Source organism: Ambystoma mexicanum, chromosome 9 (assembly GCF_040938575.1).
Source record: "Ambystoma mexicanum isolate Mex_15411 chromosome 9, UKY_AmexF1_1, whole genome shotgun sequence".
NCBI classification, from domain to species: Eukaryota; Metazoa; Chordata; class Amphibia; order Caudata; family Ambystomatidae; genus Ambystoma; species Ambystoma mexicanum.
Window position 1 is genome coordinate 867,877,293 of NC_090931.1, and position 24,101 is coordinate 867,901,393.

Here is a 24,101-nt window from a genome sequence, read left to right on the forward strand (position 1 = left end):
GACTCGACCTGGTGATCGCCCAAACTTGCATAATCAAAAGCCACCACCGAGCCGCACAGAGATTCCACATTTGAACCTGCTCAATACCCGCCTGCTGCTTGGGTCCACACAATCCACCGACCCAAACTGAGCTTGATCCCATTTGCGTCACTGCTTGAAGCCAGGTACGACACCGCCGACCCACCAAAGACCCAGAAACTAGCTACTCTTGACCAATTACTGCCCCCGTGGTCCATTTGAACACTAAACATGTTAGGTCACTTTTCCACTTCTTTTCACCCAAAGACACATCCTTTTTGTGGTTGACAATTTGCCTGTATTCATACAGAGTGCACTAAACTTAGGGAGGGAAACCCAAAGGAACCACGACAGTAGTAGCTCTACCTTATTTTGGGGTAGTAGAATTTATATAAACAAAGAGGTAGTTAGCTATTATCAACAGTCACAATTATTTTATTACACATAAGATCAGCATTCTTTCACTATACAAAGTATCATTTTATTCAAAATATCAAAATTTAAAAATCAGAAACTTTCTGTTGTCACACCAAATATTAAATGCTAAAACGCTGTCTAAAATACAATTATTTGTGACAGAAGTACCTAGATCAAGTGGGGTGATGTATATATGATTAACATAATTGATTTTCTGGCAACTATAGGAGCATTTGACGTCTTCATGTTGTCAAAACCCTTTGGTTGGGATATATGCTAGTCCCTAGTTATAAACTTTACCGGGATACGGAACACGACATGTTTACACTCTCAATTTGCTGCTGCTTACACGGTTCCCAATAGTCGTAGATTTTCTGTATGCAAACAGTGGGCATGGTAATTTAATAGATGATTTTTCAAAAATCTTCCATTGTTTTCTGACAATATTTCTAATGGTGAGGCTCAACTTGGTAAAAGTATTTACACTCACTATTCTAGATTTTCTGTATGCAAACAGTGGGCATGGTAATTTAATGGATGATTTTTCAAAAATCTTCCATTGCTTTCGGACAATATTTGTAATAGTGAGGCTCAAGTTGGTAAAAGCATTTACACTCACTATTCTATGGAATGGAAGATTTTTGAAAAATCATCCATTAAATTACCATGCCCACTGTTTGCATACAGAAAATCTACGACTATTGGGAACCATGTAAGCAGCAGCAAATTGAGAGTGAATCAATTCCAACCAGAAACCCTCACTAGAACGTGGGGACTTAGTCCAAATACAGGCACCACCCATGTGGACATTGTTCAGTGTGCAAATTTACCACCAAATCAAAGGAAATAGATATTGGACTAGGTAAACCATGGCAGCAGGTCCATTTCTCAAACTGCAACTCAGATTGTGTAATTTACATGATCACATGCACCTGTAAACGTAAATGTATAGGAAAAACAATCAGAACATTTACAGGAGTTTCATAAAAAACAAAACCTTGATGGCACCAATGGTAAAACACTTTTTGGAACAGAACCATACTTGTGAAGAATTCAGTTTGACAGTTCTAATGCCCTTGAAAGGTAATGATAACAACAAAAAGAAAAAAACACTTTTAGAAAAGGAACAAAGACTTACTTTCCTCAATAAGAGTGATAAGGAAGGCCTGAAGGAAGCCATTGGGTGGCATAAAATCTAATATCAATACCATCAAAGGTGGAAAGCAATCTTAATTAGTAACTAGGAAAAGGTACAGACCTTAAGTTACCTCTTTAAATATTCTCGGTGTCATTATTATGATCTTGGGCTCAATTTTAATTAGCTAGATAATCAGACTAGCCACTAACTCCCATCACAAATTTAGCTTTGACCTAGAAGTATCTAATTTTACCTATTTTGTAATAATCTGAGTGCAAATAAACTCATTTTTAAACATAATGAATCACTGTTAAACCTTGGGTAAGAGTGAACAGACGATATAGTCCTTTACCAGATAAACCATCTGGAAAGGCGTCTGAAGTCCGTTTTTAGTCTCTAACTTTTCTAATAATGACAAATAAAGAAGTACAAACTACTTTATATATCTACACCTAAGATGGCGTCTGCCTACTAACAGTTTGTTAGGCAGTGGCTTCTAGCGAGACTAGCTCATCGCGCCCATCCGGATTTACACCGAGTAAGAGCAACAGCCCAAAGTCGGACATTAGGTAATTGCCTATATACTACAGAGGCCGCTCGTTCTGCAATGAATACGGCTTGAGCGAGAGAATGCGTGTAGAGAATTCCTTACACTTATTAACAAAGTCTGTTCTAGTCTTGGATTTACAGACTCTGAAAACGCAAATGTCATTCAATGGACAACTAACCTGGTCCAATTACTGCGTACCTCACCAAGCTTAATACAAGAGGGCTTTGGTGTTTGTTAAACCCGGAAACTATGCTTTGATGTAGATGGGACATGATAGAGGTAAGCCATATCTATTTAGAGGGGTACATACCTACAACTTAAGAAAACATCGAATGATCCGTTCTTCCCCTTTTGTTTTCTGTTTTTCAGTCTCCTGCAATCTGTGACTACCGACAGAATACCCTTTGAAAATGAAGCTTCAGTTTAAAGCCAAAATAAGTTTCTCGAAAAGAATAGGATTATACATATACTAACTCCGACACTATCACAAAATTAGGTATGCATTATATTCATTTGATAAGTCCCCTGTTCGGTGCAAGATAAGGGTGCAATAAAGTTTTCAGACATCAGGTCACTAATGTCTTTGCAAATTTACTTTACAGGTTGAGTTAGAACTATTTTTCTGCTCTCCTTCGACCATAGATGTAAACTCCTGCTTGAATCAGGATCTCATCCTTTAAAGACTTTCTCCACAGACTAGACCAGGTAACATATATTCCAGGTCTAGCCCAGATAAAATTAATTTACCAAGAAGAATTTGAGCAATGATAGCTTACCTTCTTTCCTTTTTGTTTCTTTATCAACAGTCACATCTTCAATAACGAATTGATGATTTTCCATTGTCAATAAGAGTTGAAATTGTCTTCAACTGATGCTATTGTTGTTTGTTTTGTTTTATTGTAATAACAATTACATAGTGACATATCTCTTGAAAAAAGTTCTGAGAATAACGCAAGAGAACGAAACATGTCGAGTTCCGTATCCCGGTAAAGTTTAGAACTAGGGACTAGTATATATCCCAAATGAAGAGTTTTGACAACATCAAGACGGCAGATGCCCCTATAGTTAGAAAATCAATGCTGTTAATCCTATATACATCACCCCACTTGATCTAAGTACTTCTGTCACAAATAATTGTCTGTATTTTAGACCGCGTTTTAGCATTTAATATTTGGTGTGACAACAAAAAGTTTCTTTTTGTTTTTTTTATTTTGATATTTTTAATAAAATGATACCGATCTTATGTGTAATAATTGTGACTGTTGATAATAGCTAACTACCTTTTTGTTTATTAAAATTCAGGGCTTTGGCTCTTGGTTTATAGAAGTGAGGGCTAGTGGGCAATTTCACCCCTCACACGTGCATGGTGGATGTAGCCTAAATATGCGAGCATGAAAGCAAAACTATTGGGTCTGCCAGTATCTCATGTTTTGGTCAGAAAGCTTTTTCCTTATCAGTCTCATTTCCGATTTTAATGGAGAGCAAGTGATTAGATTGTCATATTATGCATAAACTTGTGTTGAACACTTTACAAACCCAAGGCAAGCTATTTAAGTTGAAACCTATGAAATGTATTTCCTATTGCTTTGAATATATTTTAGTTGCAAAACACGCACACACACGCATGAATTGTTATTAGGTTTGATATACATTGTGTTTGCAGTGCACAGACTACACATGCTTATGGGTCTGCCTTTTGAAGCAATAGTCCAATTTTAGAAGGAAATCATGCCTTGGCCTGCACCTCTTAATCCATGTGTCATTTTTACATTTCTCTTCAGCTCTGTCCAATCGACATGTCTTTAATTTGTTTTCAAATGACTGAATTCAAGTTAGGACTGTACAACTGTACAGCAGCGTGATTTACAAGGCCTGTGTTAAACTTGAAAGAAAATGTAATCCCTTTTCGAAGGGATAAACAAAAAATTGTATTTACCATACACAGACTGACGTTCATACGAAGCAGAACAGTTTATATGACGTATTTATGAAATGAAAAGAGTTAATTGCATGCAGCAGCTTCAGGTGAAATATGTTGTGAAACCGTTGCTTTTTCTTGGAAGATTATGTTCTTGAACAATAAGGCTGTTTTAAAATAGCTGGAATTCCCAATTGTACCAATACATGTTAATCTCATTTTTGAATTTTGACCATTTTGTTAATTCGCCTGCATGAAGCAGACAGTTGATTTGCTATGATTATCATCAACATATACTAAAGATTACTTCGGACGTCATCATGACTGACATTTGCATTGTTAATTTTTCCAAAGCAATGGAAAGTCAATGGGAAACAAACCTTCAGGCAGCTTTTCGTTTTTAATGGCCTGCATTCTAATCTTTACTCTGGGCTGGCTCAATTATAGGAGAGGAGAATATTACCTTTTTTAGGTAATGCTATCTAGATTACAGACCATGATGACCTCGGCACCATTAATTCTTCAAATCAATGGAATGTTCGTGGGAAATGGACCTGTAAAATGCTTCTATAGATCAGAACTAGAGATTAAGAGACTGACGCCCACAAGTCTGGATAGGCTGAAAAGGAAATAGGAGAGGTTTAGATTAAATTGTTTTAAGACTATAAAGCTGAACCACAAAGCTAATGCACAGAATGCCAGTGGTCTTAAAGCTGGAAGGCAGAGCTGAGCCATAATCTGGACTGCATGGGCAAGTAGATGCAAGCAGCTAATCGAAAACCCTTACCATGGAAGAGTACATCTGTGTGGGGGCCTATAAATTGGCACTTAACCAATGTTTCCAAATTCAAATTGTGCATCTGTATGAGGCTGGGGCCTAAAATAAGCAATGTTTTCCTATTTGTGCAATATTTTCTTTCCAAGGTTAAACCATTTAGAGATGCCATGATGTATTTTTGTAAGGTAGCTTTTTTCACCTGTACGTTGTGCTGTATGCATGACCCAGCAAGGCCCAGCTGACACTTTTCCCTAGCGTTAGGTACAGTGTTCTGTGCTGGAAGATTTCACTGTGTAGGTCAATGTAGGAATCTAGAGACGAAATAAGGGCATTTCTTGTATGAACCCTTTCCGCAGACAGAAAACATGTCTACTGACATCAAATTCTGAAAAAAGAGGACAAGTTAAAAGAAAAAAAAATAAAGGGAACAATATTAAAAGGTTGTGCCACATATTGTGGGAGCCTGGGGATGAGATAATACATGAAATGTACGAATGTCCATGGTCAAGGTGCAATGCTTTCGAACATCTTGGTGCCACTGGACAGACATGGTACATACTATTCTGATGCTTGTTAATCTGCTTAGAATCACATACTGTGCATATGGTCTGACATCCAGTGGTAACCGCAGAGTATTGCATCTTGTCTTTCGGGGGACCGAAAGGGGACGTCGGCATAGGCGTGTCTGAAACACTATCCCTATCGTGACGTGTGTAGTACCCAAAATCCCTCGCGCGCTGAGGTCCTTCAGATTGTTTTTTTCCGCCCAGATAACTGGTCGCCCTATAGCGGAGATCTTCATGAGACATTGTTTATCTTACCGAATTGTCGGTTTAATCCCCGTTAAGTCACTTCGTCTATCAAGAACATCTTCGACAAAGACTACGGGGGAACCGTCTACGGCTGTGGATTCCAGCACCTAAGATCCGGCGTTCGGACCTCCACGTGGTCGGGCCTTCTGACACAGTAGGGAGAGTGGGCACGGGGTTTGCCATACTGCTATGTCTTTCCTCTTTTCCACTTCTTTCCTTTTTGGTCTGGTCACCCTTTCCTTCTGCTATGGAATTGACTCCATTTAGATTCTGCCCTCTGTGAAGGGTCAGATACCCGTGGAAAGACGAGCACACTTTGTGTACGCTTGTCTCCCCCTAGAGCACTAAAGCGGTGTTCGGCGTATAAACTCCTAAACCTAATCCCTTAAGGAGCGCCGGTTGAAGGGGTGGGCCGCGTACAGTATGTCAGGCGTGGAGCCTCCCTCCCCGGCCGCGACATCAGCCGAGAGTGACGGGGGTACATCGGATGACCAAACGTCCAACGCGGACCATGTAGACCTTGAGGCGGACGATTCTAGAGCCGCCACGCCCGTACCCGACCCTTCTAGGCTCGACTCCGGTCTAGCTACAGGGACCACACCCGGTGACAGGGGCGTACAATCGCACCACAGAAAGCACACAACCCAAGCGCCCTCCTCGACGACGTCGAAGAAGGCACAAGCGCCCTCAGATTGATCTGATCCGAAGCCTTCCCCGCATCCGCAGCAGCTCATGACGACTGGGCTTAATAAACATAACAAAGGCGCTACTCCCCAAACTACACACGCCGAAGTTTCGGAAAAAGAAACTTTGATGAGTTTCAAGGTTTCCAAGGTCCGTGCAGACCTGAAAACTACGAGTAGGCCTCTAACTAGGCCTCTACCCGGGAAGCCATCATCGGAGGCGTTGTCCCCCGAAGATTCGGTAACTATCAGTAAGAGCATCAACATGATTGCTACGGCGGTGGGCCTACTACCGGTTTCGCCCACAGTTATGGGCCAATCCGCCGAAAGGTTTTCCACGGTTTTGGAAGACGATCCTGAGGACTCTTGCGAAGAGAGCCAGGTACCCATCTCAAGCACCCTGAGGAGATCCTCTGAACGCCTTAGGGCGGAGGACCCGGTTCCTGCTCAGCTGGGTCCATTTGGGTCATCCAAGTGGACCACAGAGCAATTTGAGGGGTATATGGATCGGCTGCAGCAGGTTTTCGGGGCTTCTGGTCAACCTCTGCCGAAAAAAGCTCGGGTAGACTCTAACCCTCATACACAAGTTGCCCAACACCTAGATGTTCAACACTATGTTGATTATCAAGAAGATGTCCAGAAGGACACATATAGAGACATCTATACAGAAGAAGAGGAGATTTTCTTTTCTGGACAATTATGGGGAAGATCAAGGTGCAACGGACAACTAGGAAGACACCAAGCAGGACGATCACAATTCTGATATCGTTTGCCTCGACTCTCCCCCATCCACACTGGTTCGGCAGGCTCCCCCGGTGGATGATCAAATGGCTTTCAACAACACGTTGAAAAAAGCAGCGGAATTCTTTAAAATTGCCACGCTTGAGGCATTGCCTGAACAGGATTTCGCAGAAAACATTATTAATGACAAGCCTCCGGTTAGCCAGTCTATCCCTCTCTTGAGCTCTGTAAAGAGACGGCTGGCCCCTTCTTTACTCACACCCGCTCAGACGAGGGCTTTGAAGCCAAGGGTCGAAAAACTCTTCCGGCCCTCCCCCACCGACCCGCTTTACATCAAAGGGCACGCAATCCCAGACTCGCTGGTGGTGACCAACACTCGCAAGAGAGCAGTGGATCCCCTTGCCACGGGAGAGTCACCGCCGGACAAGGAGTCCGAAAGGTTGTATGCCTTAGGCAAACGGGTCACGTCGGCGGCTGCTTATACCGTCCGGATTGCCAATAACACAACGTTTCTGGCAAGCTACGTCGACGCCCAATTGAACCTATTCCAGGAAGGCCTCCACAAGGTTCCGGAACCAACCAGAGCCAAGGTTCTCGCCATTGTCTCGGAGGGTAAACTTGCCAATCAAAATTTTGTAAAGAATACCCTGGACTCCGCAGAGACAACAGGCAGGTCTCTCGCACAGGGTACTCTCCTAAAAAGACGCGCGTGGCTGCGCACGTCGGGTTTCAGGCCTCAGACCCAGACATCCATCATCAATAAACCCATAGAAGATAAAACCTCTTCGGGAAGGCGCTAGACGATGCGTTGGAGACAGCCAAGAAGGAGCATGAGACTATTAAGTCGCTGCACCAGATTTCCCAAAAACCCACAGAGGGGCAGCAATTCTCAGCGGTCCTTTCGAGGACAAGCCCGCGCCGCTCAAAATTATTTTGGCACGGGCAACTTCAACGCAAGTCAACCGGCTGCCACTTACTACCCCCCAGAGCGGTCAGAAGCGCGGAAAGAATAGAGGCAAAGGCTCCAATTCCAGAGGTGCGTCAACCTCGGGTCAGAAATGACCACCAAGTTCAGGTCCCCTCCCATGTCTCCCCGGTCGGGGGGCGATTAACATCTTTCCTCAAGGCATGGGAGGGGATAACTTCAGACCAGTGGGTATTAAAGACGGTCGCCCACGGTTATTGTGTGGAATTCGCCCGACCCCCACAGTTCAGACCGCCGAAACATCGACGCCTTTCAATGGAACGTCTGCAGATCCTGGCCCAAGAGTTGGAGGCGCTGCTGGGAAAGGACGCCATAGAAGCCGTCCCGATTCTTCAGCTAAACGAGGGTATTTATTCAATATACTTCCTTGTACCCAAAAAGGATCTCACCATGCGTCCTGTTCTAGACCTGCACCCAGCGAACAAGTTCATAAAGCCCCAGAAGTTTCGCATGGTAACACTTCAAGAGGTGATCCCATTGCTAAAACAAGGGGACTAAATGACAACATTGGATATGAAAGATGCATACTTTCATATTTCAATGCTGCCAGCGCACAGAAAATTCCTAAGTTTCGTGATTCAGAACAAACACTACCAGTTCAAGGTACTCCCCTTCGGCATAGCCTCGGCGCCACAGGTGTTTACCAAGGTCCTGGCAGTGGCAGCAGCACACCTGTGCAGACTTTCAGTTCCAGTTTACCCTTACCTCGACGATTGGCTCATCACGGGGGACTCGTTCGACGTTTGTTTTTCGAACACCCAAAAGACAGTAGACCTACTGTTCAGCCTGGGATTTTCTATCAACGAAAAGAAATCCAGCTTAGTCCCCAGCCAAGTAAAACAGTTCCTGGGGGCTCTAATTCGCACGGAAGATGGTCTAGTCTTCCCTTCCAGCGAGAGGGTTCATAACATTCTCTGTCAAGTTCCTCAGTATGTAGCCAGTCGGAAGGTGACGGTAGGCAAAGCTATGCGTTTGCTAGGGATGATGGCATCATGCATATACTTGGTCCCCCACGCGCGGCTGCGCATGCGTCCCATGCAGGAGTGGCTCAACAGCCAGTGTTGTCAGGCCAGCGGACAATGGGAAGATCTGTTAGTTGTCTCGCCAGCCCTCGTTCTCTCTCTGCAGTGGTGGTTGAGGGAGAACCTCTTGAAGGGGAAAACCTTCACCACCCCTGCAGTTGAAGCCACTCTTACGACAGACGTATCTCTCACAGGGTGGGGGGCTCACCTGCTTCAACAGACAGCACACGGAGTGTGGTCCCCTCAGGTAGCGTCCAACCATATAAACCTACTGGAGCTATTAGCAGTGTTCAAAGCATTGAAAGCCTTTCAGGAGCAACTGCAAGGGAAGACAGTGCTGGTCCTAACCGACAGCACAACAGCAATGTATTATCTGAACAAGCAGGGGGGCACTCACTCTCCAGGGCTATCCAAGCTGTCGCAAACATCTGGATATGGGCTCTCAAACACAAGATGTTCCTGATATCCCAACATGTTCCAGGGGAACTCAATCTTCTGGCAGACGTACTCAGCAGAGATTTTCCTCTGCCAGAAGAATATGAATGGCGTCTGCACGAAGACATTGTATCCAACGTCTTCGCAGAAAGGGGGTTTCCAGAGATCGACCTGTTCGCTACTCAGGAGAACGCCCAATGCCCAGATTACGCCTCCAGGTACCCCCAGAGCCGATCCAAGGGGAACGGTCTCTGGATAACTTGGTCGTGGCAATTTGTTTACGCTTTCCCCCCCGACTCCCCTTCTGAACAAGATAGTGCACAAGATGCACCAGGAACCAGTCACCATGATTCTGGTGGCTCCGATGTGGGCCCGCCAACCCTGGTTTGCGCACCTGATGGAAATGCCCCTCTCCCCACCAGTCAAGCTGCCCTGCCCGTACAACATGTTGTCTCAGGACAGGGGGAGACTCTGCACCCATGCCCACAAACTCTGAACTTAGCAGCCTGGCTCCTGAAGTCAATAGAGTTTGGACATCTGCAACTCCCTCAAAGATGCATGGATATACTGAGGGAGGCAAGAAAGCCTAACACACGTTATTGCTATGCCAGCAAATGGAAACGTTTTGTCATTTGGTGCAGTTCCAAAGGCGTCAATCCCACCGATTGCTCGCCTTCACACATTGTGTTATATCTAACCCATCTGTTGGACTCTGGGTTAGTCTTCAATTCCTTAAAGGTTCACCTAGCGGCGTTGTCAGCCTACACCACGTCACAGCAGAAGGTGTTGTGGTGGAAAATACCTGTTATTAAAGCCTTTATGGAGGGGGTTAAAAGAATGTATCCCCCCATCACTCACCCAGCCCCTGGGTGAGATCTAAATGTGGTTTTAACTAAGCTCATGGGACCCCCTTTTGAGCCTATGCATAAAGCTAGTCTGAAAGACCTGATTTACAAGACAGCCTTTCTAGTAGCTATCACTTATATCAGAAGAGTTAGCGAACTACAGGCCCTCTCGATCGTGGACCCCTTTGTTACAGTCCACAAAGATAAAGTAGTTCTGCGCACTCATCCCAGATTTGCGCCGAAATTTATTTCGAAGTTCCATGTGAACCAGTCAATCGAACTACCCACGTTCTTCCAGAGACCTAATAACATGGCCGAAAGAAGCCTTCACACACTAGATGTGCGCAGGGCAGTCATGTTCTACATGGATAGAACTAAACCACTGAGGAAAACTGAACAATTCTTTGTTTCAGTGGCAGCTGGTAGAGAAGGGGACCCTGTCTCTAAATCAGCAATATCAAGGTAGATTGTCAAATGCATCACACTTTGTTACACTCTTGCAAAGAGAGAACTGCCCTTCAAGCCTAGAGCACATTCTACTCGAGGCACTGGGGCATCGATAGCATTCATTGCAAATGTTCCCCTAGAGTCCATTTGCAAAGCGGCAACCTGGAGTTCTGTACACACCTTTACAAAACACTATTGCCTAGACACTCATTCTAGGTCTGATTCTCAGGTGGGACAAGCAGTACTAAGACATATTTTTTCTACTGTTCCTTCTCACAACCCACCTCCAACTCCGGGTACTGCTCGCTAGTCTATGCACAGCATGTGATTCTAAGCAGATTAACAAGCATCAGAAGACATGCATTACTTACCGTAAAAGCATTTCTGATGATTGTATCTGCTTAGATTCACATGCGCCCTCCCTGCCACCCCGCTCGGGGTGGAAGGAACATAGACTTCATACTACTTTCTCTCTTCATGTACTCACTCACTATAGCCTTGGGCTCCCTCATGGCAGAAAAAATACAATCGGAGGGACCTCGGTGCGTGAGGGATTTTGGGTACTACACACGTCACGATAGGGATAGTGTTTGACACGCCTATGCCGACGGCCCCTTTCGGTCCCCCGAAAGACAAGATGCAATATTCTGCGGTTACCACTGGATGTCGGACCATATGCACAGCATGTGAATCTAAGCAGATACAATAATCAGAAATGCTTTTACGGTAAGTAATGCATGTTTTATGTCCATAGCCGTCCCCAATCATGTTTTGATGTGCGTGGATAAAAGCGCAGTTGTCATGGCGTCACAGGCCAGGGTCATGCTCCCTACCTGTCCGCGGACGAATTAAGTGCATCATAGTTGAACACCATGAAGCCTTTTCGCAGACATGTCATTGATGTCATAATTTGTGATGTCATCCACTACGACATAGGTTACCTTATAAGCAGTGCAGCAGTCGGGTTATGTTATTGTTTCTTTAGGAACCAAAACCAGCAATTTTGGGGGTTTGGTTCAGCCATCGTTTTTGCCAGAACGTTAAACCCATTGGAAGCATCAACACAAAATTATTCAAGAAAAACATAGTTTTAATTGGAAAATGCACCGTTTTTGGAGGGGTGCACAGCCCAAACTGCTGTTAGTATTTTCGGCATACTTGTTTTTGGAGCAGCAGAAAGCGCGGGAATGCATTCTTTTGTTGACTTGGCCAAACACGCAACTTTAAATTAGGGTGAAAAGGAAGTGCCCCGACAGTACAGTTCTTTTCAGAAGCAAAACTTCTGCCATTAAAATCACTGTTTTGCTTTCAAAAAGCACAATCTAGGGGACAAAGATAAATATTTAAATCTTTTTTTAATAGTTTGGAGTTACTGGGCGAGCAACAGACAGGTATCTTTCTTAGAACAGCTCAAACTATATCTTTAATAATTTTCCCTTGCAAAGTCAACAGGTGTACTTCTGAGGCACGTCTCTCATTAAACGTCTTACATCCGTTCACATCAAAAGCCTACTAATCTGAGTTTTCATATGCATTTGTAAATGAGTCCGATGTTTTTTAAGGAGATTTTTAAACTGCCTTTTGATGTTCTTGCTAGTGATTTTATTTAACAATCTGAATTACAGTACACCTTTGCCCAAATGTGGGACTCTTCACAGTGCAACACAGAGTGCAATGTCCTCCATATCCGTGTCATGGGTGTCATTACCCTTATCCCTTCAACTTTCTTCTTTGTCCCAGTCCATCATTACCCTTACTACTGCAACTCCCCTCTGCATCTCAGTCACTCACTAACCTATCCCCTGCAACTCCCCTCCTCGTCCGAGTCCCTCACTACCGTTACTGTTGCAACTCCTCTCCTTGTCGAAGTCCCTCACTGCCCTTATACCCTTCAAGTCCCCCCTGATTCCATTCCCTCTATGCCCTTACCCCGGCACCTACCACAACATCACAGTTCCTCTCTACCATTCCCCTGCATGCCCCCTCCTTATCAGTCACTCACTACCGTTACCCAATGATTCCTCCTCCTTTTCACAGTCCCTCAGTCCCCTTACCCTGGCGTACCCTCCTCCTTGCAGTCCCAAACTACCTTTACCCAGCATCCCCTCAATTTGTTAGTCCCTCAAAACTCTTCTAAACGTCCCTCCTCATCACAGAACCGCACTACCCTTAGCCATGCAACTTCCCTGTGCTTCCCAGCACCTCACTATCCTTACCATTTGTAAGTTCCCTCCTTCTCCCAGTCCCTCATTACCCTTATCCCTGAAACTCTCCTCCTCATCCCGGTCCCCAACTACCTTTACAATTCCCCTCCTTCTCCCGGTCCCTCACGAACCATACCCTTGCAACTATGCTCCTTGTCTCAATCCCTGGAACTCATCTCCTCGTCCCAGTCATTCCCTGCCCTGACTCCTGTAACGCATCAGTACCCTTACCCTAGCTTCCCCCCTTGTTGCATTCCCTCACTACCCTTACACAGCATCCCACTTACTCATCACAGTCTCTCACTACCTTTACGCCAGCACCCTCCCTTGTCACAGTACCTCACTACCCTTACCCTAGAAAACCCCTCCTTGTCAGTCCCTTGTCGTTTGCCCCAGTAGCACCCTCCTCGTCGGTCTCTCACTACCCATGCAACTCCTCCTCATCTCAGTCCCTCACTACATTTAACCCAGCAACTTCCATCCTTATTCCAGTCCCTTGATAATCTTAACCATGCACTTGCCCTCCTCATTCCAATACTTCACTATACTTATTACGGCATTCACCCTCCTACTCACAGTCCCTCATTACTTATAACGCCATCCTCCCTGCTCGTCAGTTCCTCGCTACCCTTATAACTGCATCCCCCCCTACTCGTCAGTTCCTCACTACCTTTACCCCGGCATTCCTCCTCCTCTTCACAGCTCCTTACTACCTTTACTGCAGCATTGCGCCTCCTCGTTGGAGTCCCTGGTGTGGTCCTTGTCCCAGTACTCAGTGTGCCTCTGTGTCACAGTTCCTGGTGCACCTCCTTGGCACAGACCCCGGCGCGCCTCCTCAGCGCAGTCTTTGGTACGACTCCTCCAAGCAGTCCTTGGCGTGCCACCTCATCCAATTCCCCAGGGGGCTCCCTTGTCATAGTCTCATGGTCATGGAAGACTTGGACATATTGTCTCGAACAATTCAACTCTGTATTTGTCCAGTATACGGAGAGCCACCTGCCTTGCCTCTTTTTCCCTGAGCTATATTAATGCACGTCTGTTCATTCTGTGCACGTGGAAATGATCACCTGATGATTAAGGTAAATGTCATGTTCTGCTTGCTACCATACTGATGTCAAGAGCATAACGTGTTTATTTCCCATTGAAATAAATAATTTTACACCGTTGTGCTTCAGATGTGAGAAAAGTCTAAAGTGGTTTACTTAGTGCTTTATGTTCTTTGTTGAATCACATTTCCTGCTTCATCTAAGTTTGAGCAACATCTAACATAAGTAGTTTGATGTAGAAACACCCCACCAAGCTCCCAATGAATGTTGTGCAAAATGTGCTCTGTTCTTGTCTGAAATAACGAAGGCAAAAATGTGTTATCTTCTTAAATTGTGGTAATGTATGTTTTCCTAACCAGGATCTTTTAAATTTTGATGACCCATTGAACATTGAGGCCGCTGAACACCACTTACGAGATAAGGTGAGTTACAGTTACCTCTCTTGTTTGAGGGGTCTATCTTCATGACAAACATTTTCACAGTCTCTATTTCTCTATCTGACAGTTCACTCTAACGTCTGATAATATGTCTTCGGGAACAAAGGGATTGCAGTAGGACACAATGATAAATTAGTTGGTTTTAATAAGTGTTACTAAGTAAAATATTAATGAATGGCAACATTTGTGTTTATTTTATCTTTATAAAAATAGACCTTTTCAGTAGCAAAGAAAACATGCCGATAGGCAGGGTTATTAATCATGAGGCCTACGGACCAAATCATGCTGCTGGAGCCCTGTCATTGGCCCTCCAAATTAACATAGAGTAAATTGCATTCCAATGTGCCCTGACTGGAGAGGCAAAAAAAATGCTCCTCTGCTCCAATGGCTTTGGTTTCCACAACGTGAGAAAAAGAAGTCACCAGTAACTGTTTCGCTGCACATCAACTCGGAGCACCACTGAACTCAAAGCAGAACAGCCTGAAATTATAGTATATTAAAGAAAGGTAGACAGCTGTTTAATGGTCAGGTGACGTTTTTTCTGTATTTAAATGGTTGGGTTACTTTTTACTTGTTGCAGCACTGTTTTCTTTTTAGGAAAAGCTGAATAATATTGTTGGGTTTCTGCAACTACTCCGTAAATATTGGGAACCGTTTATAAAGATAAAAAACAATTATTCTGAGCTCAACACGATATACAAAGGTTCCATACAAAACATTATTGTTGTCTGGCACATACCGCTGCAAGAATGCTACGCCTGAAACCTGTTCAATTAAGCAATATAACCCGAGGAGGCAGGCATTACCAGTCTGGTAATGCTGCGGGGTGTCAGTTACAAGCCCGAGCAAACGGAGGGCTTTAACGTATGCACTGGAGCATTACCAGACCGGTAATGAGGGTCCTATTGCTATTAGTACCCCGGCACGTTGTACCGGGGGACTAAAAGTGTTTTTCTCGAGTAGAGAAGCGGCGTGGAAACCGTTTATAAACTCGAGAAAAAAAAAAATCAAATGCCCACCATGGATCAGGGAGAGGGGACTACACGTAGCGGCCATTGAAAAGTGATTTTAAAAAAAGTAAACCAAGAAAGTGGTCTTCTGGAAACGTGGAGGAGTGACTACATGGGAGGCCAGTCGCAGAAAGAGAAGGAAGAACGAGGGGCGTGGCGCATGGGAAGAGAGCAGGTAAGTCTTTGTCAGTCTGGTAACGGACCCGGCGAGGGCTAATCAGATACATTTTTACTATCTGATTATTCCTCTTTGGGTACTAATATATGAAAGAAAGATGGATCTACAACCATTTTTAAATAAACAGATCACGTTCCTTCAGGAGTCTAACCCATAATTTCTCCTTGCATAAAAAATCAATCCGAAAGGAACATCATAAAATGTGATCGAAATTGTAAATTGAGATCCAGCACCTCCACTCTTTAATGTTGTAAGATTTAGTCACTTCTACTTGCATTTTCCTAAATGCAGTAGTGACAAATGTATCAAGTCCATCATCAGTGATACGACACAAATGTATGTTCGTCTTCTGTGCATCTATGGATTCTAAGTGGGCACAATTTACATGGTTTGCTGCAGTGAAATGCTGCTGTGTACTGTTGGTACTCCGGCATACTAAGAGTTGCATTTTATATTTCTATGGCCTTTTATCTTATTTTCCTGAAATGTTTGCTGTAAAATGCACCATTTTTATCTACTTTTAAAAATGTCTTGGGAGGAAAATGCCCTGTGAGTGGTTTCTGGCAGGCTCACTTTTCTTGCTCAGTAACAGGTTAAAAAATACATCAACCGCCATTGTGGATTATACTCTTACATTTCATAGATTATATGTTGTGGCATGCGAGAGATGAATTTGAATACAAACCAGCTCCTGGTCCTATTGTTTGATACCCTCAGCAAAATGCTCTTTTTAGGGTCATTTTCAGTATGTGTCTTCTGGTTTTTTCAGTGTTGTAAGTAACATTTCCATTTTTGATTCTGTAAATAATTAATTGCTTATTTTACAACAGTCCTAGATCCAAGCAAAGCTCTGTCAAGTAGAGATAGAGGGAGATAGGAAACCTTATTAATTATACATCAGCAGGACAGTCCATTCAATCACGGTTCTCTGCCAAGAATCCCCTACACCACCTTTCTGGTCTGTAACTGATAGAGAAAGAGCCTTAATGTAACTTGTCAATTCCATTTAAATGGCAAAGCATAGGACATGGCTCTCTGTTCTCTAAATTAATAACATAAACAACAAATGATTAAACTGCACTACCAATATGTTTTGTTATGTACATAAAGTACTAAGGACCCAATGCTTATGAAATGCTAATAAAACGTTGCTAGACATTCAGTCTGGAAATATTCCACAAAACGTCACCTGTATCTAAACATTACAGTTGAAAAATGTCTTTTTAATTGCTTTTTAAAGAGGTGGAAATAAGATTGCACAGCAATACAAAAAAAGGAGATTGTTCCAAATGTGTGCACAGTTGACCTCAAAGGTCTGCCCATCAGTCGAATTAAAGTTGAACCTCGGAACCCTGATGAAGGTGAGCAGAGGATGATCTTTAAGACTGAGGTGGGCTATGTTGTTTGACTAAGATACTGTGGGGCTGTGCCTACGAGGAATTTGTGCACAATAGAAGCAATTTTAAAATGTTTTCTGGATTGTAAAGTTATCCAGGGCAACCTCTTTAAGATGAGATAGCTGTGGGGAAATATAGGGGTATTTACTTTGACGTTGGCCACATGGTCCTGTAGAACTCGACGACAATGGATTAGAGATATAGTGCAGCCAATTAATAGTACATTGCCATAATTCAGTTTAGAGTCAATAATAACACCAAAATGGTGATCTTCAAGGCATGGTCACGTGCAGTGTCTAACGACCATTCCCAGCTAGCAAGAACTCTGTCCTCACTCTCTGTTCTGAGAAAGGTCTAGTGTTCTTCTAAAGCGATGGAAGGAGCGATCAGCCACTGACCTGACCACCGAGGACGTCTTCCCTTGACCAATTCAGAGCTGGTTTTGTGCTCATGCTACAATTATTGATTTATAATTCGTGGGCCTCAAAGTCTGTATCCCTACCCCACTTTAGCACAACAATTTACAACCCTCAAACCCTAACATTTTACTCACAGGTTCTGCAACCAATCCATGGCACTTCTTGTGTCGCTTCCAAATGCACACATAGGGATAGAGAGATTTGACAAAATAAAAAGACTTGGGGGAGAGGAAAAATGCAATAGCAGGCTGTGCTGTTGATAAGCTTTTCACTTTACCATGATGTCCCAGAGTCAAGAACTACCAACGTTGTATATAAGTATTTTTATCTACATTCAAAATCCCTCAGTTCGTCTTGCTAAATCAACACATTGTTAAAACATATTTGTCATGTTCAAAATTCATCCTTTCTTCTCACTATTTCAACATAAAATTCAAACATATCTGTTTGGTAGGTAGCAAGTTACTTTTCTTTAACTAAATCAATTATCAGTGGTCTCATCTTGGGGCTTAATTCACATTCCCAATTCAAAAAGCCCTGTCCATCGTTTATCGTTTAAGCCACAAGACTTCTAAAGTCAAATCACAATGCTAAATTCACTGGAGCAATTTTGTCTAGATCAATATTGCGTAAAGATACTAAAACCTATTCTATTAAACAAATAATACCAAACGCTTAAATCAATAAAGCATTCATATGCATCTCAATATGAAAGACATTCAATGCAAAGCACGAAATACCAGCATTGAAGACCACAATTGCACAGTATTCAATCGAGCCAAAACCCATTGCATCGAGTACCTCAGAGCTCCCACCCACTGCGATGCCTGGCATGGCTTCAGCAAAAGCAGCAGACATGGTGTGTGGGGAAAACAGCATATTCATAGGGTCCCTCACTTGGAACTCCCCCTTACCATAAATGCTGTCACTTGGTGGGAAAATCCCCTGCTTCTGTTGTGACTTAAAGGTACTTCCCTTTTCTTCTTAGGTTAAAGGTAAACAATATGTTTGGTACCGCCCCTCGTCTTGCTGACGAAATATCAAGTGTCGGCTTCTGGACGATTTATCTCCAACAGCTTCAAACTGAATTACCTACAGGCCCTAAATGGCCTCATCTCAAGGATTCTAGGTCCAAGGTGTTTTGTCTTTAGTTTTTAGGCAAGATGTTGTTTATTCCTTTAACGTAGAAAATGAAGCAGATTGATTTCACTACCTGCTCATTATATATATATGTTATATGTATGCATATAAGGTTAATATAATAGCCTGCTCAAAACGACATATCTAAGTGTGTTTGCAAGCATGTATGATATGATCAAGCTGCTTAGCGCTTTGCTATGTGAAATGGTTACATGAATTAATGTATGTTAACACAGAAACACTTCTCAGTATGTGTTTGTGACACTTCTACTAAAACTCTAGCTATGTAGCTTTTCAATACAATGCTAATATAGGCCTCTTGGAGCCCCTTTGAGCATTAAAGCGCTTTGAGTATACTTTTGCTGTCTTCAGCACTACTGATGCTATTCTAAGTATTGCTGTCTAGACTGCCCTTTAGCATGCATCACAGTACTTGCTTTCTCCCTTCCAGGCACTACGTTCTACTCTGCCTTTTGAGCCAAAGGTATTTCTACTATTATGAAGGGATAATTTGAAATGAAATGGTGTCTCACCTGTTGCTCTTACCCCCACTGGCAGATGGGGTGAAATACCATGACCGGCATAGACCATTCATTATGACCAGCCTAAGATAGTAAGATGAGGAACTGGTGGCGCTAATGTGGGCTATCATATCGATCTGGGGGTCAAAGGCAGTCAAATGATTCAACATATAACCCAGCAAGAGTAGTTCTCTGAATGTTTTGCTGCATAGAGGTTTTCTCGCATGTGCAAAAGTACAAGTTCTGTACCAGTATGGGAACAGAAATGTGACTGTCTATCATCCCAAGGGTGTTAAGCGTGCTTCCACAAAGTTCAAGAGTTAAGCGTGACAAACATTTCAAGATTTTGTGCCCATAAAGGGCCATTAGGAATGGGGTGAGAACTGGATGGCTTGATTCTAGTCAGGGAAAGATTTCTTCAAACGAGTTGTGATCCACAAAATGTTTAGCGAATCTGCAACCAGCCCTTGTTAGAGTGAGCAGTTGATAAAAGTGCTAAAAAAGGATATAAGATCATTTATACATTCTTTAATGATGTTTGACAGACTTAGGTTGAAGGGCCTAGAGGTTGCTTTCATAGTCAAAATTATGACTAAATCTTTGGCAGAGATCTGATGGGAAGAAAAACTGGGAACTAAATGGGTCTGGGACTGAGGAGGGAAAGACAGAAAGGGAGGTGGTGGGTGGTTTGTGGTAAGGTGTTTTTTTTCAATCTGATTGTGAATAATAGCTAACTTGATCACCCATATAATTATGGCTAGATTGTACATATTGTAAAGTAAGCATAACGGTCAGTCTGGGCAATACTTTATTTTTCAGTAGTTGGAGTTTTGAAGAAATTCCCCTGCTGGGGAAGCAATAGCTCGAGAAAAGGAGACTTATTTTGGCAGAAGTGCTGGCTTCCTTGAATAACATACTGTTTGATGATAAAAGGAGTTTATTGTCAGCGTTATTATGCTGATAGCAGGCCATCTGAGCTTTCCTTAGTTTAGTTAGAAGAATACGGATTTCTGGGAATGGCAAGGTTTTTGGGGGAATTTTTGGCAATATAATCTTGGGTGTGATAGTTGCATTTTCTAATTAATAATCATGCAGTGTGACTACATATAGTCTGCCAATGAAGTATGCAGATCTTCAGGAAAGAAAGGCATTTTTATATGCTGTTTTAATTGGAGGTGCAAACCATTCGCATTTATGATTTTTGCCTGATGTACGAAAGACAGCCCTGGGAGGAACTGAAATAGAAGCTATATAAAACAGCATTATAACAGGATAGGTGGGTTTGAAAGATTACTTGCGCCCAGCCTGTTATGTCTGAGGTCACAAAGATAGTCTAAAATGGTTGTTTGTTAATGTTTTATTGGATGGGTATCAAAGGTTTTGTCCTAAGTAAAATAGTTCCAACATTCTCCATTTGGAGGCACGTGCAACAGTTTCGCCCTTACCAGGCTTTTTCAAGGCACAGTTGTGAATATGTGTACAGTATTGTGCGTGTTATTCAATTAGTATAGTTCTGAATACAATGTTCAGACAGTATACATTTACAGGCATAGTGAAGAGTTTTTTACTCAGTGTTCAAGCATAAGTGATTGATATAAACGTGTGCATGATATTCAGAGCAACTGAATGCTAAGTAGACAAGCTTAGTGGATCTACAAGATTCAAATCAGTTTCTATTAATTGTTCTTGGGTTATGTCACGGTTAGTGAGGCTAGTTAGTAGTGATTTAGGATGATCCCATTGCAATGCAATTAATGCATCCGAGTCTAAAGGCTTCTGTGATAGCTTGTCGAGGTCTCCTTGATGTTATTTCTGGTTTTGTTTCCAGGTGTTCCTTAATCTTGGTTATCTTTAATGGGTAAGGTGCTTCTTTTTCAGTTCTGCCTCCTTGATAGGTGTCTTTCCCAATCACTCATTTGAGTTTGGGTTCTGTCTTGTTACATATATGATGCGTGTCCAGGGGCTGGATTCTTTCCGGATGGCATAGCTGGGTGGCAGCAGTGTGCCAAACAAGGTGGATTTGTGGTGACATGTACCATTTTACTGAAAGGACATTTAGATTTTTTGTCATCCGTTGCCATGAGTCAAGTGCATTTCTCTTAAGTGGAGTAGGTAAACTAAGTTACTCTATCTGCAGGTCTAGTGGCATTTGAACAAATTTGGAAGGTTTGGCTCATCTCGCTAATGTATTACTTCAGCGGTACACAACAATGCTGTATTGATGCTCATTGTCTTGGGTACAAATACCTTCTGGTGAGATTAAAAATAGTAGTACAACACTGCTAATCAAATGGGTTTGTTTGATAATCAAGAACATTTTATTTGGCAAACTCTGCTAATCAATTTTTAAAAAAATGAATGTATACCTTGATAAACAGGTCACTCCAGTCAAAAGGTAAAATAATAGGATTGGAGACTGTTAAACTTGTATGCAGGGTTCATTCAAGGATGTGGCCTTGCTTAGGTCTAGCTGCTGTAGAAATCTTGAGCAGAACATTGAATGTCCTGGAAGATAGCGTTGGTGGGATCACCTGCCCATGTAATAAAATGCCAATTGATAATATTGTGTTCAGTTGTGGATATGATTTCAAGGAAAGTAGTGGAAAACTCTAGAACGAAAAGCGATAGTTTGTGGGGTGATAAAGCAGAAGGAAAATAACAAGACAGGAAAGGAGACATAAGGATTTTTACTATCATTCCTTCAAAAATAGGTTGTGAGAGGTCTACTTAATGAACTAAGAGAGATGAGGCCAGCACCTATTTTATCCAGCCCAAACATCGTTAAACCAAGTCTCTGTTATAAAATATCCAAATCACTCTTGCGATAAACTGCAACTTAGAATTTGATGCAACTGCAATATGTCCTTTCATGTTTAACAGTTCCCTCCCCTTGCACTTAGTACTCTACTATCGCAATTGCATCAATGTCATCATCGCCATCCTATAAACATACTAGGAACTCTACCTATATCTCAAACTGCTATGAGAACTGAAACCTTCCTTTTGCTCTCACTAACCAGATGACAACTCTTCACAACATACTGTCATTTCACCATATATCGTCAGATTTAAATGCACTGCCATATGGCACAACAACCTTACATGCCGGTTAAAACGTCAGACAACCTTTCTTGGACTACAAGCACATACCACATTTCAAAAATAAAAAGCAAGCACTTTGCCATCCTTACTACTCTCATGATGCTTCTTTGCTCTTTGTTTCAGTCACTGTAGCAGTTTTCCCTGCACTTTCACACAAGCAAGGCTTTTGATTTCTACTGCCTTGTCCTGTGGGAACACAACCCTGTGGACCCGTTCGGTCCTCTCAACTACTCAAAATATTTACCAGTTTTAAAATGTAGTGATGTTCTTTCGGGCTATATTATGGTTCTCTTAAGAAAGGAAAGTAAAATCCTTTTTCCCAGCACCCTATATTCCTGAGTTTTGTTACCCGGGGCTCAAGGGGTTAACGCTCATGAGCCCCCTCCGTTGGAAAGGCGGAGTTTTGACTGGGCAAGGGGGTTGATGGGGCACGTGCGCAGCAAGCGCCAGTTCCTGCTTGGTTGTAGAAGAATAAAGAAGTTCCTCCTATCTATCCGTGTGTGCGTCCTCCATTGGGCCTAGATCCCTAGGCAACATTTGGCGACGAGGATTTCTCCCGCACACTGGAGTCCTCCTCCTGCAGCAGTCCGCTCGTGGTGAGCAACCCTCCTCGTGCTCCACCTCCGCGCAACACGGCACTCCGCCGGATCCGCCTCGCCGGACCTCCTCCACCGAAGCTCCGCGGAAGCGATCCCGCCCGCGCCTCCATCCTGTACCCTGCCCGTCGACGCCTGGCCGTAGAAGAGGCCTGAATCGGCAAAAGCGGCGGACCCCCTTTGCCGGGCGCCGGGTGCACGTAGGCTCGTCCTAGGCCCGACTACCTCGCCCCACGCGTCGCCTACGCACGTGCGGGCCTCGTCTCCCAGGCGCCATGAGCACCTCCAACCCTGGGTCCAGGCAGGGCTCTCCTCAATTGCCGCGGGTGGCGAAGTCGATACAACTACGTCTGCCCCCGCCGTTCACCATGACTCCTCAAGCCACCAAAGGCCCCAGGTGGACCGACTGGATGGATGATTTTCGTCATTTCGTGAGAGGATCCGGCGACGGGGACTCCCCCAACATGAGAGACATTTTCCTCAACCTGGTAGGGGGGGAAATCAAAATGGTTGTCAAGGCTATTCCGGCCGTAGACCAAGATACGTTTCCCAAGTTGATTGGTGCTTTGGACAAACTGCTGATCATCGAGGTCAACCGGGACTATGAAAGATATTTGTTCAACCAGTGCACCCAACTCCCGCAAGAGACTGTCGACGAATTCATCACACGTCTACGAGTGAAAGGGGCGAACTGCCAATTTGATGCGTTCTCGCTAGAGGAAGCCATCTGGCTGAGGGTGATCGAAGGGTGCCTCTCCCCCGCACTCAAGAAACAGCTACTCAAAAAACCGCTCACCATGCCCGAGGTCAGCGAACTTGCCCGCATCCATGAGAGAGTGGATGCACAGGCCTCAGCCATGGGACACTCCAACAACCCTAAAGCAGACACGGGGGAACTTGTGGCCGCCATACTGCCCCCCCGTCAAAGCGACTGGGGCCCTCAGCCATACAGACCGCCGACAACCTCTTCGACGTCCACCCCGCGTCTACAAAGACAGTGCTACCGCTGTGGGATGTCCTTCCCCCATTCGGGGTCCTGCCCAGCCCTGTCCCAGCGATGTACCAACTGCGGGAGAGAAGGACACTTTCACTCCGTCTGCAGGGAGGGCGTACCTTTTCCCCCGATGCGACCCCAGGCGGCCCCCAGAATGCTCTTCCGGCCGCAGCCCCTGCAGTACAGTCAGCCAAGACCATACCAACAGGGCCTCGGGCAGAGGCGCTACGTTCGAGCAATGGATGAATACCAAGCGGCAGGATATGCC

The 24,101-nt window shown here is 43.8% G+C and overlaps 1 protein-coding gene across 4 annotated transcripts in view; it reads left to right on the plus strand.

Annotated features, from left to right (window-relative positions):
* The window catches only part of UBE2F (ubiquitin conjugating enzyme E2 F (putative)), a 1,548,845-nt gene that overhangs the window by 1,209,935 nt on the left and 314,809 nt on the right, over positions 1 to 24,101 (plus strand). For all 4 annotated transcript variants that reach the window (XR_011274699.1, XM_069615950.1, XM_069615951.1 and 1 more), the window contains one exon: positions 14,399 to 14,461. Coding sequence is in view for 3 of the 4 variants with exons in the window: in XM_069615950.1 (XP_069472051.1) it covers positions 14,399 to 14,461 (63 nt within the window). In the remaining variant the exon portion in view is untranslated. Of the gene's footprint in view, positions 1 to 14,398; positions 14,462 to 24,101 lie in introns of those variants that run through there.